This window comes from Vidua chalybeata, chromosome 5 (genome assembly GCF_026979565.1).
Source record: "Vidua chalybeata isolate OUT-0048 chromosome 5, bVidCha1 merged haplotype, whole genome shotgun sequence".
NCBI classification, from domain to species: domain Eukaryota; kingdom Metazoa; phylum Chordata; class Aves; order Passeriformes; family Viduidae; genus Vidua; species Vidua chalybeata.
Genome location: NC_071534.1, coordinates 28133109 through 28148330, shown reverse-complemented (window position 1 = coordinate 28148330; position 15222 = coordinate 28133109). Strand labels below are relative to the sequence as shown.

Genomic DNA, 15222 nt, shown 5'->3' with positions numbered 1-15222 from the left:
GCACATGCCTTATTAGTGGCACAGCATTAATGGCACTGCTACATCAGTAGCAGCAAGTGCCAGAGTCCACTTCAGGCACCACAGAGAGGGCTGAACCACAGCTGGCTTACCTGTCTAGCTTCCTTCCTTTTCCCTTTTACACTGATCTTCCACCACACATCCCCAAATGGTCCAGGCCCCTTACTCACGCTTCTAGAGGAGATCTTGTCAGCACTGCACATGGAGCCAACTGCATGGAGAGCCCAGGGGATGGCCAGGGCCATCTGTTACAGGCTTTTCTCTCTGTGAGTTGGTGTTTTTATTTTAACTCCCTCTATTTCTGGGCCCCTCTTCATCTCTCGCTCCTCCCATCTCCCTCTCTCTGCTCATGAGGACAGAGTTTCCATCCTGGCCCTGGGCCAGCACATGTATGGGCAAAGGCAGACCTCAGGAAAAGCCATCTTCTGCTCCTTTTCATCACGTAAACACTGCCAGTTCCCAGCCCAGGAGCACAGGGCTGAGCCAGAGCTCTGCCTGCAGTGCAGGGGGACTGAGGACCAGCAAGTCCTGCCCAGGCTGGACACGGCAGCTTGGCTGCAGTGCAAACATCTCCCGTCCCAGCCCTCCTGCTCCCACTGAGCAGCCCAAGCCTTTACCCCAGCCAAGGAATTGCTTGTTAGAAGGCAGACACAGATACATCTCACATTCAGCAAAGGTCATGTGTAACAGCACATGCAGGTAACAGTCAAGCAAATTCTTGTTTGTGCCAGCCATTAAAAACAAGGAAACCAGAAGACCCCAAGCAAACCTGACTGGCAGTCAGCACTGGGATGACAATCTTGCCCTAAGAAGGCCTCAGAGGTATGCTAGCTCCTAACAAGTTTAGTCAGTAAAAACTGACCTTAAATCACCACTAACTCTTGCATCTGCTTTGCTAAATCCTTAAAAGTAACAGTATGCCAGCTGCAGCTGGTTTCCCTAACCTGGGGAGGGGAAAAAGCACTGAAGCAAAGAATGAAGATGATACCAACACTCACAGCATTCATTCCATCAGGACATGACTCTTTCAAGCCTCTGCTCCTCCAACTATGCTTGACTTCCTTCAGCTTTACCATGGGACAGTACTATTTTCAAAAAGACAGAAATCATGTCCTCAATAGACGTTATCTGCATTAAAGAAAGAAGTCACAGTGTTTCAAATTTCTTGCAAGGAAGATTTCCCATGAGCTTCCTTTTGGGGTTTTTCTTGCACACACACAGCACTCCACATTTGCCCAGCAAATGCTTAGGCAATGTATTTGCCTCAGAGCAGTATGAACTCAGGGGGTTTCAGCACAGGAACACCCCAGCCATCATGCTATGATTATCCCAAGAACACAGTCCCTGTGAGCAGTTCCAAGGATGACAGGCTGGAACCACATCATAGGGTTCAGAGCTGCTCAGAGCTGTCTCAGCACAGCAGGGACTGGACCATCATGATGGCAGAGCTCCAAAGGTGTCTTGCTGCCATGAGATCCCACTGAGCTCCCAGCTTGCTGAAGACAAACTGGTGAAGACTCACATGAGTGGCAGGTAAGAATCCACTGCTTTCACCAGGAAAGGCCTGGGGAATTATGACTTTCACCTCATCAGTCCCATGTCCACAGAGCACCTTGACCCAATTGTGTGGTGAACCATATAAAGGCTGGGAGAGGTCTTGAACGGGGCCAGCCTATAGGACCTTAAGTATTTATTTATGTAAGACAGTGCTGATGCCTTTTAGTGCTTTATATCAACCTTGAACTGATCCTCAACCTGCTCTGTGCTAAGCTTCCACCAAAGGACACAGGCCTTGGTTGAAATCCCAGGATGCAGAGGTCAGAGACTCCAGGGACTCTAGACTGTCTTAGGCACCCACTTCAAGGTCAGCCAAGGGCCCTGCAGAAGCCACATTTCAATGTAGCACAGCCATTTCAACAACATTTCTAAAGCACAGCCTTCATGAAGTTGGGAGCTCAGTCATATGGTCATCTTCACTAACACCTGGGCTGAAGCCACCCCCACACACCATGCATATCCTCACATTTCAGCCTTTGCTTCAATTTCCAGGAGCTGATAAAGCATCTCCAAGGTGAAGACCAGAAAAAAAAAATCCCATAAGCAAGTTCAATGTACTATTGGCCTTTCCACTGCACTTCACAGCTACAGTCAAGAAAACAGTGTCTCTTTTCCTGCTTTGTGCTGTAAAACAGTGCTCACAGATACCTCAGATACAATGTTATTTGAGCTGTATCTAAGCAAAGCCAGGATCACTCATTTACTGTCAGGACTTGAATGAAACAAGAAATTTCTTTCCAGCTCCATCCCACTCCCTCCTTCCCTTGGGAGAGTCTTCTCAGCCTGTAAGGAACTACTATGCAAGTGCGTGAAAAGTCCTATTTCAGCATTTCTTTCATAGTAGAGGCCTCTTCCAGCCAGCTCTTGGGATCCTGCCAACAGACATATCAGCCACTAGTACTTAAATCCTTCCGCTGAAAAATGCTTCCCTAAAGAGCTTGCACCCCGGCTCTGAATCATCACAATTAACCAGCTTCAACAAGAATTTAAGACATGTTCTTCTCCACTCTCATGGTTTTAAGGGTGAACTACACAGCCTTTTCTCCCCTTGGTCTGGCCTCCACTTAGGAAGGAGCAGCTTCCACACAGTTCCAGTCAGGAAATAAATGTCAGGTGTTACAAAAGGAAGGGAGAACCAGCTGCTTTGAATGATGCATTCAGGGGATCCAAAAGAACACAGCACTTATCAGACACTTCTGAAATGCCCAGCATCTCTCCATCTTTAAGAGACTGGCTCTGTTGTGTGATGATTTCATCAGTAAATTTCTTAAACTTGGGGAAGGATCGAGCTTGCTTCTGTGGTCCCAGAGTGCCCAGCAAAATAAGAGATTTTAAGTCCTGTCTGTATTCATTAGTTGTCATGGCTGATATTAAGAATAACTCGTTGGAAAAGCTACTCCTGGATTAAGATCATCTCTTAAAAACACAGCTTATGGGGTCTTCATTTATTATCTCCTTGTCAAAATTAACATTTCTAACATGCAAATACACCAGGCATGGGAGAAAGACAAGCCTACTGTAAGTGTCTGACAAAGGATCTAAATGCTCTTCTTGTTTCTGGAGAACAGAAAGAATACACGGAAGTTGTCTTTGCAGACAAAACGTCCTAAAAGCTTTCCCAAGGCAGCGAGCTGCAGGCAGTACCGAAAGCAGCACTTTGGGACACTCCACACACACTTGTGCTCTACAAAAATACTGCGCTTTGGATCTGAGCTGAGGAACAGGGAGTATCTTCTGCGTGGACTGCTAAGACATGGACATGCCAAAAGCCAACCCAGGCTTCAGCACACAACCTTCTCACCCACGCAGGCAGAGTGGTCCCAGCAGAGCCATAAATCTTTACTCTGCTTTTTGCATCCCCGGCCACTCCAGCGCCCTTTGTTTTCAGTGCTTTCTCTTCCGTTTCTCAAAAAGACGCCTTACTACCCTGGGAAATCCTGTGGCTTTCTTCTCATTTCCATACTTAGCGTTTTCAGTTGCTTCCAAGCCTGACCCAACATAGTAGTTACCCATTTTCACAAGCTGAAACACTGCCTGGATTATTTAAAAAACCCAAACAATAACCAAACAAAACCCCTCAAATCCCACAAACACTACCCCAATGACAACAATTCAGAACACAACAGAAGGGTGGAGGAAATGCATTCCTTTCCCCCGCCAAGATGCAATAACAGCTGCCTTTTTGGTGGTTCAGAAAACAGGTCCAATACATATTATTGGACCTCACTACCGCACACCAAGAACCAGCAGTCAGTAAGGTGGCAGCCAACACAGAAAACAGCTTTTTAATCCACCACCAACACCAGCAGCTCCCCCCACAGTAGCAAATAAGAGCCCATGGAAATCCCTCTGGTCATCTCTTTATCTTCCCAGCTGAGTTCCAGGCTGGAGATGCTCTTCTCCAAAAGTTAACAAACTTAAACAACTACTTAAATGGCAAGGGCAAAGGTGGCTGGGAATAACTCAGGCTCAGGAACAACTTGCTGACCTGTCTTGGAAACAAGCTGTGCTCTTGCAAAGAGCAGAATTAAGAGCCCATGTTTAGCACTTAGTCCCTGCACCTGTGAGGAGGCTCCAGTGCAGATCCAAGCAGTCACAGAGCCTCAATCCCCCATGACCATCACTTTTCCAGCACCAAGCATCAAGGGACATGCTTACTGGACACTCAGAAAGCCAAAACCTCTGAAAGTGTCCCAAATACACCTGGCATGGTTTTACCTCCCAGTTTGCATTTGACATCTTGGGACCACAGCAGCAGCCAGCTCTAACTTCTTCCTTGTTCCTTTCCCAAAAAAACATTCCCCTCTACCAATTCCATCTCTAACCCATTAGTGCCCATCACTCCTGGATACAAGAGCGAGAAGGCAAGAAAGCGTTTTTCTCCCCAGGACAGGTGAATACTCCCACCGATCCCCACCGGGAGTCAGAAATGCCACCGTGATAAGCCACAACTGCAGGCGCGCTCCTTTCAGTCGAAGGCAAAGTACGAGGAAAGCAGGCTAACCAGAGCAGAGAGAGAGAAGTGCAGGGCGAATATCACACAGGGATTCAGGGTTTTGCCGAAATGAGAACTCTGGCCGTCTGCTCCAGCAGGGCCCGGGCTTCCCCCAAAGAATGTGCTTAGCGTTTCCTCCTCTGTTTTGTGCTGGAGACCGAGGCAGAGTTGAGTTCACTCAGGGGCCCCGTGCTGGGTGGCGGGGCTGCCGCTGCTCCTCCGCTCCCGACCCGCTCGGGTCGGCTTTTCAGCAGCTGCCCAGGTCCCCTCGGCCCCTCTCCCCTCGGCCGAGCCCCGCTCCGGCAGCGGGCCCGGCCCCCCGCGCCCGGCGGGAGCAGCAGCGTCCCCGTCCCGGCGGGAAAGCGGCGGTGCCCGGGAGCGCGGGGGGATTCGGCTCGCGGCCCCCGCTTTCCCCCGCTGCAGCCGGGATGGAGAAAAGCCAGCTGGGGCGCGGAAGGGAAGAGGGGATGAGGGAATTTTTTGGAGCGACACTTCTGCCCGCTCTGCCGCGCTAGCGTCCCCTCGGCGCCTCCCTACCTTCCTCGGCGGCGGCAGCGGAGCGGGGGGGCCGTGTCCCGGCATGACGGCGGCGGCGCCCGGCGCCGGGCTGGCGGCTGCGGACCCGCGGCTGGGGGCTCCCGCCCGCCCCCCGCCGCCACCGGCCCCGGCCCCGGCCCCGGCCCCGGCCGCCCTCCGGCGGGAGCGCCGCCCCGTCCCGTCCCGTCCCGTCCCGCCCCGCCGCAGCCGCGCCCGCCCCTCGCTCCGGGCATGGAGCGTCCTGTGCTGCCCGCCCGGGGGAAGGGGGATGCCCGAGGGAGGCGACGGGGGCTGCCGGTGCCGAGGCCAGGAGGGCAAACCGGAACTGAGTGAAAAGCCGCCGTTCTGGTTTGCAGACGGAAAGATTTCCGGGGAAACGTAGAAAGTCCTGACTTGCTATCAACCCAGTACCTGTCACTGGCACGGTTTCCCGAGGCTGATGGGGTCACAGACTCATGGCGGGAGAGCACCTGGCCAGGAATGCCTCAAACCTGCAACACGATTTGTATCCCCCGGTCTGAGACTGGGTGTTAGGGAAAGGTGCTTCACGCAGGGGGTGGTCAGACACTGGAGCAGGCTGCCCAGGGCAGTGGGCACAGGACCAAGCCCCACAGAGCTCAAGAAGCGTTTGGACAAGGCTCTCATGGAGTGACTCTTTGGAGTGTGCTGTGCAGGGCCGGGAGCTGGACTCCACGGTCCCGATGGGTCCCTTCCACCTCAGGATATTCAGCGTTGCTATGATTCAAAACTGAAAGAGGGGTGAAGGCCGCCGTCCCAAACGCGGCCCCATCCCTCCCGTCCCCGTCCAGTACAGCCCGATCCCGAGGGGACGCTCCCGGTACGGCGGGGACAGCTCGGGCACGCGCCTCCCTCGCAGCACTCTGGCTCCCGCCAGGCTCCCGCTGCTGGCCCTTTAAGGGGCGGGGCGTCGCCGCGCTCCGGGGCGCTGATTGGCTGGGCGCTCCTCCCTCCTGCCCCCTGCCCCCGGCGGGGCCGGCGCGGGCGGCGGGAGCGCGCGCGGTGGTAGCGGCAGCGCGCGCGATGGTGGCAGGCGGCGCCGCGCGGCTGCTCCCGCTCCCGCCGCTCGCGCGCGCCGCCGCGGCCAGGATCAGGCCGGCGCTGCCCGGGCGGGCGGGCGCGGGGCGCTCCGGGCTGCGCGCCGGCCGCTGGGGCGCCGTGGCCTTGGCCGTGCCCGCGGCCGTGCCCGCCGGGACCGGCTGGAAGGGGAGGCCGGGGCAGAGCGGCCCGGCGTGGGTGGCGGAGCGCGGCGCGGAGCGGCCGCCCCGGGGGCTGCTGCGGCGCTTGGGGCTGGTCCTGCGCCTGGGTGTCCGCGCCTGCGGGCTCCTGCTGCGCTTCGGGCCGCTGCTGCTGCTCTACCCGCTGGGCCGCCTGTGGCCCGGCATGGGCGCCCGCTGGCTGCGGCTGCTGCGCAGGGCGGCCGAGGCCGCCGGCCCCACCTGTGTCAAGCTGGGCCAGTGGGCCAGCACCCGCAGGGACCTGTTCTCGGAGGCCTTCTGTGATGAGTTTTCCAAGCTGCACGTCGAGGTGAGCCCCCACCCGTGGGGCCACACCGACGAGCTCTTGAGGAAGGCCTTCGGTGAGGACTGGATGGGCATCCTCAAGTTCCCGAGCCGGGAACCGGTCGGCTCGGGCTGCGTTGCCCAGGTGTATAAAGCCTACGCTGACCTCGCTGCCATCGGCGGCTCCCGGGCCAAGGAGCTGGAGCAACACTCGGAGCTCAGGTCCGCCTTTGAAGCGTGGGAAGTGTCAGGCTTTAGAGGCCTCCTCGGGTGGCTGAGAAGGAGGAAGAGCAAGGACATACGGGATGAGAGGAGCAGGGAGGAACTGAGTTCTGCAGACTGCTCCCAGGGAAGTCCCGGCAGTAGGATGTCCCTTATGGAGCAGAGGGCCAAGCTACTCCCGAACACAAATCCGTCATCAGCCAGACATCTCGTGCCTGTAGCCATTAAAGTAAGTCATGTGCCAAAATGGTAGATGTATGAAAATGAAAATGGAGCGTGCTGGACGAGGTCCATCAGATTTTAACTCCCGTGGAGAGGAGTAGCTGGACAGGGCCAGGTGGAACAAAAGAAGGGATGCTGTCTCTCTTGGTGTCCTTTCTCAGCGCTTTTGTTCCAGCCAGCCACCATCCCCAGCTCTTGCCAAAAGGAGAGCTCAAGATTTGATGTGGGCATGTGGGTACTAGGAATGCCTCCAAGGGCCCAATTTACATTAAAAGAATTAGTATTAAGGTTGGTTGCACCTTCCAGACAGCAAACCTCCTTCTCTGCTCACATGAAGAAATCTGGAATATAAAAGTGTGTTCCAGCAAATTTTATTTTAAGAATCCTTACGTTTGAGCTGCTTCAAATACGGATAAGGGACAGGGCGAGACTGAAAGTGGTGCAAAATGTCTTTGGGTGAGACTGTAGTCTCCATCACAGATACACTGAATCTGACAATGATAAAATGTTTCTCTACGACCTAATCAATGGCAAAATGAATTCTTCTGAGGACTAGCCAAGGAGGCTGGTTGCCTCCCATCCTAATAAGCTGGGTTCTGTATATTTGAAATGTATCACTTGAGCTCATTGAAAGGGAGTGTCTGGGGGGTTGATGTTGCCACTGCTCGTTCTTGTACAGGTCCTGCACCCTGGGCTGGTCCACCAAGTCCAAATGGATCTGTTTCTTATGAAGATGGGCAGCCGCATCATTGGACTTCTCCCTGGGTTCAAGTGGCTCAGTTTGACAGAGATTGTGGAGGAGTTTGAGAAGCTTATGATGCAGCAGGTATGTGCCAGGCCATGATCCCCAGCTATACAAAGCTGCCCTTTGTCTTGCTCTGGCTGGCTCTAACTCTGTTCACACCACTACATTTTAAACGGTTAGATGAAGGCTGGCTTGTTCTTTGCTTCTGTTCTTTAGTCTAATCAAATCATATAACATTACTGCAGGAAAGCTTATAAGCTCACAAAGTAGCAAAGCAATGAAAAAACAGTCTTTATTAGATCTAAAATTATTTTTTGGACTTTGAAAATAATGTTTAGACTTTGAATGTGTTTTCTAGTGGACAGCCTGAACAGCTAGCTAGCCATAGTCACAGTCCTTTTTGCAGCATTGTGAAAGGTGAACAATGGTGAGACATCTCTTCTTAGGAAAGAATCTCTCCAAGCAAGTACTCAGGCATGTGGGTTTTTTCTATAATTCTACGTATATGTTTGCAGTCTGTACTCACTAGTCATGTTTGTTAGCACTGAGATAGATATATATATATATAGGCATAAATAAATAATGTTTTCATAGAAGTTAATAACACATTCTACTTTGTATTATCATCAGACCCAAAGTGTCAGTGAAATTTTGCAAACAGATCTGAAAACACCCTGATTTACTAATGTCTTCTAAAGACACAGTCCTGAAACATTGCTACTGTCAAACTTACAAAGATCTCACTGCAGGCTTAATTAGGCTTATGTTTCTATAAAATGAGCCATTATCTGCTAATTTCATTTTTGTGTCTAGATTGAAGAATCTGAAGTCTGTAACAAGCTTTTGAAAACCTTAATTATTTTCTACAATTGCAAAACCTCTGTACAGTAAATCCGTGCTGGGAACTGTTGACTGTGGTCAGATGTGACTCGAGGTCATTCATACCAGTTTGGCAGAGTTTGGGTGGATGTGCAGAAGACAGAGGATCAGGAGAACATCTGATAGGGTCATTGTAGCTTTTTCCCTTTGAATGAACAGGAAGTATTCCTGGGATATTCCCCACTGCCAGACAAGGGAGGTGAGGCAAGGTTATCCTGCCTCCTTGAGCAGTAGCAGACAGTAGGAGAGATGCTCTTGTGTCAAGACACTGGATCACCAAAGAACCAGGCCTGGACTTGGCATAGTGGGTTATTTTGTATACATTACATTCAATTTCTTCCTGCTATGTCCTCTCTGTCAAGTGAGGCTGAGGCTGCAGTTCTTCTATCCTGTCTGTCTGCCTTGCTGTTTGGACAGCAAGCTTCCCTTCAGGATAGGATTCAGTTTAGAATCTTGTTGTATTTTTAAATATAACATGGTCCTGGTCTATTTTGAGACACCATGCCTCTAGTAAGGCACCCATATTTCAAAGGCTGGGACCTGGCTGTGCACCATCCATCACCCAGTCTGTTCCTCTTCCATCAGGGAGGCTATGAGTGTGTAAAAAGCACCATTCTTTGTTTTCATTCTGGCTTTCTGACTAGTTTTGTTGGTATTGAGTATTGCAACTCACACAGGATCCTGAAGATCTAATCCTAGTTAAATCTAATTTCCAACCTGCTTTTCTATTTCTCCCTTGAGATTGACTTACGCTACGAAGCCAGAAATCTGGAGCGCTTCCGACAGAATTTCCTAGATGTCGATTTTGTGAAGTTTCCCACTCCCCTTTGGCCCTTGGTAACAGCAGATGTTCTAGTGGAAACATTTGAGGTAAGAATTGCAGGGTGTGGGTGTGATGGTAGCAGTGAGAAAGCCCCAAGGAGACCATGGCAAGGAGATGGTTTTGACCTCCTCGTTTCTTTTTGAGAGGGAGGGATCAGAGGCAGAAGGATGCTTTTTTCTTATTTGCTTAAGGAGATTGATGTCCTTCCTTAGTGTCTCTTCCGCTCTTTTTGTTTGCAAGCAGTGCATCCCTGAAGACAGGTAGCAGACAACTCCATATAGAAATGAACAGTTGGCCTGAAAGCAAGCAGACCAGCAGTGGGTGCAGCCACCCTGTGCTTGCCTGTGCTTTGCAACCAGCACCGCGCTTCACCTCTCCTCTGTGGTGGGTCAAAGCAAGGAGCTCAGAAATCTGACACTTTCTCATCCTTGCCTCACTTCCCTTGTGGATGTTGGACTCACAGACCAAAGATACTCTCAGGCTTAATTTTCCTGCATGTGACCCTGGCAAGGGTGTTTCTGTCCCTGGAATCCTGTCTGTCTTTCCAAGAAACAAACCCTTGGTTCTCTCGTGTTCTCCATCGCACTAGGTACATGCTCTTTCTGCCAAATTCTTTCTAGGGTATTATTATCAGCTTCCCCCACTCGTGGCACCCAGGTGGAGTTGTGTTTGAAGGTGGGATGCAGGGGGTGTTTGACTCCAGCTCTGTGTCTGTTCAGGAGAGTGAGCCCATTTCGCGCTACCTGCATGTGGCGATTGGCACGGAGCTCCGGCAGAGACTGGCCAGGATGGGCATGGACATGCTGCTAAAGATGGTAGGCACTTGGCTGGGGCTGCAGGAGAAGGTTGTTTTCCTGCAGAAGCTATTCAGTTTGGATTATAAGGCAATGTGGCTAAAGAGAGAACCCATTTGCTTCCTACCTGTACCTGGTCTGGGTAAAGCCTGTGGGCTGGACTTACCCCTGACACAGAGCTCTGCCACTGCAGAGGGGACATTTGCCTGCACACAGGAGGACTGGTCTGTGCACCTTGGTCAGCCTTTGCTTAGGATACCCACTAATCCATTCAATGAATATTGACCTATTGGCTAAGTACCTTAAAGTGCAACATTATTAGCAAATGCCATGTGCTCTGCAGAGATTGTGGATGTGACTCAGAGGGAAAACAATGAGCTGGCTTCTTCATTTATCAACTCCTCTAAAACTGCTTTTTTGTTAGGGAGAACTAAATCTCAGGTAAAGACAACAAACCTGGCCAGATTCAGTTTCTGACTATCTAGTTCTTCTGTGGCTGAAATAATCCCAAATGGTCTGGAAAGGAGTGTTGAGGGGGGTGGTACAAGTGTCTTTTGAGGGGCTGTGAGAACCAGCAGGGAAGAGCTGCAAAAGCTCCTGATAGTACTGGGTGTGTGGGCAGTGCGTGTCAGATGAAACGCTGCTGCTAACTGCAGCATTCTGCTAGGACAATAGTGAACCTCCAGTTCTGGCTCCAGGTAGTATGACAGGCTCTGAAATAGCTTTTACCACTCAGAAAAGCAATGCTGGAACCAGAATAGTTGTATGCTAAGACTGGTTTCAAATTTTAGGAGTAGGAAAGAATTAAAGGGCAAAGAAACAACTTTATGTCTGTAAGTAAAACAAATACCTCTTTCTTGAGTCCTCTGCAGTTCTAGTCCCTCGCCATCCAGGACCCTCTGTTTCAAGGGCTGTAGTAGAACTAGAAGAGGTGCAGAGGAAAGCAGATAGGATGATTACTCATGTGGAATGGCTTCCATACCAGAATGGTGAAATAATTTGGACTCTTAACTCTGGAAAGCAGAAAGATGAGTAGTTTATGACAGAGATTATGCTGTCATGAGTGCATGAGAATTAATATGGATCTATTATGTAGGGTTTCTCAATAAGGAGGACATAAAATTAGCAGAAGTAATTTTTTTCAGGCAACACCAAAACCATATTTTTTCACTCAGCTCTAATTATTTACATGGCAGTTGAACAAATTGATAGGAGAAATCCATGAAATACAAAGATAATCTCCTTGGGGAAGGAAGTCCTGCAGTCCCAGGCTGCCAGGAGGGTCGGGAAGAGGGGGAAATACTGTTTGGTTCTTGTCCTCTTGCCAGTCCTTTCTGGTGCTAACTGCTAGCAGAGTCAGAGAAGAGCTACACAGATTTATTTCCTCTTCTCTTGTTTTCCTTACTTTTCAATAGAGTTGTAATGTGGGTTGGTGTCCTGCACTAGACAAACTTAACCCTTCACTGAATGGCAAATGGCCTATTCTTACTATGTTACTCTTTGCTAAGGCCCACCAGTATGCCCCAGTTTAGGGCTAATTGCCAAAGGGCACTGCTATTCCCTGTTGGGACTCCTGGCTGCCCTACCTGACCTCTAGCAAACACTGGATTGCTTCACACAGCTCTGCTGAGCTCCTGAGTACCCGAGCTGGTCTCCAGCAGAAACCACCTGCTGTGGTGCTGCCAAGGGTGATGTCCCATCACTGGTAATGACAGGGAACAGACCACAAACAACCCTCTGCCATTTGCCTGGGGGCTTTGGCATCACCAACTTTGCTTGGAACAAGTTGCTCTCACACTTACCTGTCCTCCAGATCTTCATTGACAACTTTGTCCACGCCGACCTGCACCCCGGGAACATCCTGGTTCAAGGCACAGCGCGGCCAGGCAGCGCCCGCCTGGAGCAAGGGGCCGTGCCGGAGCTGTGTGACAGCCTGGTGCTGGGGGTGCAGCCACCCCTGCGGCAGTTGCGCCTGGTGCTGCTGGACGCTGGGATCGTGGCGGAGCTGCAGAGCGCCGACATGCAGAACTTCCGCGCTGTGTTCACAGCTGTGGTCCTGGGACAGGTGAGGCCCCTCTCTGGCATGGGGCTGGCTGGGGAAGGGAGATGGTGCAGAATCTGACGGCCAAAGTGAGAGTTTTCTATTTCCCCTTAAAATGATAGGAGAGGCAAGGATCCTTGCTAGCATCTTATCCCCAAACACAGGGACAAGTTGTTCAGCTGCAGCAAGGAGGCTGCCACAGTGGAGCAATTTCAGGGCCCCAGGAACTAGAAGGTGCTAAGTGGGAAGTACTGGCTACCCATTCCTGGTTAGGAGTACTTCTGCTGCAAGTTAGGACTGCCTGGGAGCCACTGTTGCAGAATCTGTTGGATTTTGCTACAAAGAGGAGGGAATGGGTTAACATCTTGATCCGCCACACATGCTCCTCTCTGCAGTCTTGCTGTTGGAAGGCCCATATGCCTTCCTCCATTTTGCCGTTGTATCAGTATCTATAGAGGAGAGGAAGGAAAACAGGTGTGTGTGTGTGGAGCAGTCTGACCTCTGCTAGGCTCCTCTATGTCAGGGGAACTACATTATCCTCTTCTCCCCTTGAAACTCACTGCCAGACGGACTAGAGAACCCAGTGCTGGTGTCTCCTCTTCATTCTCAGAACAAACATTGTGCTCCTACTTGCCTGTTGCTATCTCTCAGCTGCAGGGTGATGGGTTCACTAACACAGCTCAAGAGGGACACATTTTGTCCTGGTCTGCTGAAGCATGCCAAATAATCCATGCTAAACCCTGTATCCAGGCCCATCCTGTGCTGCCAGGGACACTTCTCAGCTTCTAAAAGCAAGAACTGCAAGCATCTGATTGCAAATCACCAGTGATCAGGTTCTGGTTGTGCTGTTCAACTTGTTTCTCAGGGGGAGAGGGTGGCAGAGCTGATCCTGCACCACGCCCGTGCCAACCAGTGCCAGGACATCGAGCGCTTCAAGGCTGATATGGCAGAGCTTGTCACCAAGGCCCGGGGGAACACCATTGCCTTGGGCAAGGCAAGTGCACCCTGTCACAGTCCCACTTACCTGCAATTCAGTGCAACTTGGCACTGAAAACTGAAACAAAAAGGTTTTTTGATCAGCTGTTAAATTCTCCTTGTGTATTCCAGCTTCAGGTGGGAAATCTCCTCTCAAGTGTCTTCAAACTATTAATGACCCATAAGGTGAGGTCCCATCCCTGGCTGCCTTTAATAGCTGGAAGTTCATCTGGGGAGGGAGAGCTACTGGGAACATGAGGGGCTAACAAGGAGGGGGACTGACTTCTGAAACAAACTGCTAGGTGAGGAACTGCAGGAATGCATCCAAGTGTTGCAGGCATGCTGTTTCTCAGGTCTTGTACACACTTTGCCAAGCCCAATTTCTGTTTTTTTTTTTTTTTTTCTTTTTTTGTCTCAATACTTCATTTAATGGTTGATATTGTCTACTAAAAGGAGTATTTTTGTAACACCTAGTTTTTCCTACCTTTTTTATAGTCCCTTAGACTATAGATACCTCCTTATAACTGATTATTTGGGGGACAAATTTTCACAGCTGCAAACAACCTTGGAAATCAAAAGACCTGTGGTGGCTTGAACTGGGGTTGTCAGCCACAGGGCTGCACAGTCCAACTGGTGGAGTTGCATTATAGTTTCAAAATATAGTTGCATTATAGTTGCAAATGCTTTCCCCAGCCTCTTCCCTTCCCTCCCAGCTTAGGCAGAGCTGGTACCTTGGTTGAAGAGGTACAGAAGAAAATAATGTCCACCGAGTCCATTCAGTCTGTTGTGGTTCTAGGTGAAGCTCGAGAGCAATTTTGCTTCCATCATCTTTGCCATCATGGTTCTGGAAGGACTGGGACGTTCACTGGACCCAGAACTGGACATCCTGGAGGCAGCCAAGCCACTGCTCATCAAAACTGCAGCTTCTGCCCTCAAATAGACTCCTGTGGCTGCTGCTCTCTCCCTGTGGGGGTTACCTGTGCTGCCTGTCAGCTGACACAGAGGAAGCTGAAGGTGAGAACTCACGGGTACCCCACGGATGTGGTACGCAGTGGTTGCTCTCCACTAATGCTGCCTTCAGTACTTCTGCCAAGCACCAGGCATGGGATAATCAGAAGGTCTATTCCAGAAAGCAGGAAGAATTTGCACAATTGGACATCTCCCACTCATTGCACAGTTCTAAGAGCTAATGTGTTCTGGTAGTTTTTAAAAACATCTTCAAAATGATTGTTAATTGATCAAGTCTGTTTTAAAATATATCAGGTTAAATATTTAATTTACTGACTTACCTGCACTGTGGTATGAGAAATTATGTTCTAGCATTACCTAAGCAACATATTCAAGCTGAAAAAAGCCAATAAACCTGTTTGTCTTTTGTACTTTTAACTTCTACTTTTATTGTAGAAGTGTCCTAACATCCTGCATGTAGCGGTCTGCTCTTAGTTATTTTGAATGACAAAAACAAACCATTAAATTTTTTTTTCAAACTTCTGTACTCTTGATCATTATGATAGGAGTTTGGATTATAAACAGAATAATGAAATATTTACCTAGGCAGAAAAACCTACTTCCATAATAAAAAACAACTTCTGGGAATATTTGTCCTGGTCTTAATTTTTCTATTTCTGAAACTTAAGAGGTTTTTTTTTTTTGTGGTCTGTGTGATTTTTTCTACTACCCTCCCTGGTGCTCCCCTGGTTTCACTCTACACAAAACCTTAACTGATAAGCAGATACTTAGGTTTTTTTTTTTTTTTTTCCAGCAGGCTTCAAACCAGAGTCCAAGCATTTTCTTGATGGATCAAAACCACACTGCGAATGTTTAAAATCAAATAAAGCCAGCAGAAGAACTGGATTACAGATGGCATTTACAGTCAATTGTTTTAATAGCAGTA

The 15222-nt window shown here is 50.0% G+C and overlaps 2 protein-coding genes across 4 annotated transcripts in view; one reads left to right on the top strand and one right to left on the bottom strand.

Moving 5' to 3' along the window:
- DENND2A (DENN domain containing 2A) overlaps positions 1-5216 on the bottom strand; it is a 57287-nt gene extending 52071 nt beyond the window's left edge. Inside the window, exon 1 of the mRNA XM_053943181.1 lies at positions 5108-5216. The gene's annotated coding sequence lies outside the window, so the exon portion shown is untranslated. The remainder of the gene's footprint in view (positions 1-5107) is intronic.
- Positions 5217-6148: 932 nt separating this feature from the next.
- On the top strand, positions 6149-15187 carry ADCK2 (aarF domain containing kinase 2). 3 transcript variants are annotated; one of them, XR_008431047.1, is made up of 9 exons: positions 6149-7078; positions 7751-7897; positions 9437-9565; positions 10238-10333; positions 12126-12377; positions 13219-13347; positions 13461-13514; positions 14125-14342; positions 15094-15187. XR_008431047.1 is itself a non-coding variant. In XM_053943331.1 (8 exons), exons 1-8 carry the CDS (start codon positions 6149-6151, stop codon positions 14266-14268), a joined length of 1881 nt encoding a protein of 626 aa, XP_053799306.1. In that variant the 3' UTR covers positions 14269-14924. The 3 variants fall into 3 exon arrangements, 1 of the variants encoding a protein (XP_053799306.1); XR_008431046.1 differs by having other exon boundaries at positions 15091-15187; XM_053943331.1 differs by lacking the exon at positions 15094-15187 and having other exon boundaries at positions 14125-14924.
- The last annotated feature ends 35 nt before the right edge of the window (positions 15188-15222 follow it).

What these genes read in the sequence shown, in the direction of transcription:
- ADCK2 (XM_053943331.1), top strand. Translation starts at nt 6,149, where the DNA reads ATGGTGGCAGGCGGCGCCGCGCGGCTGCTCCCGCTCCCGCCGCTCGCG. An exon ending in TGGACATGCTGCTAAAGATG is followed by an intron (nt 10,334 to 12,125) that starts GTAGGCACTTGG and finishes CCTGTCCTCCAG; the next exon opens with ATCTTCATTGACAACTTTGT. An exon ending in ACACCATTGCCTTGGGCAAG is followed by an intron (nt 13,348 to 13,460) that starts GCAAGTGCACCC and finishes TGTGTATTCCAG; the next exon opens with CTTCAGGTGGGAAATCTCCT.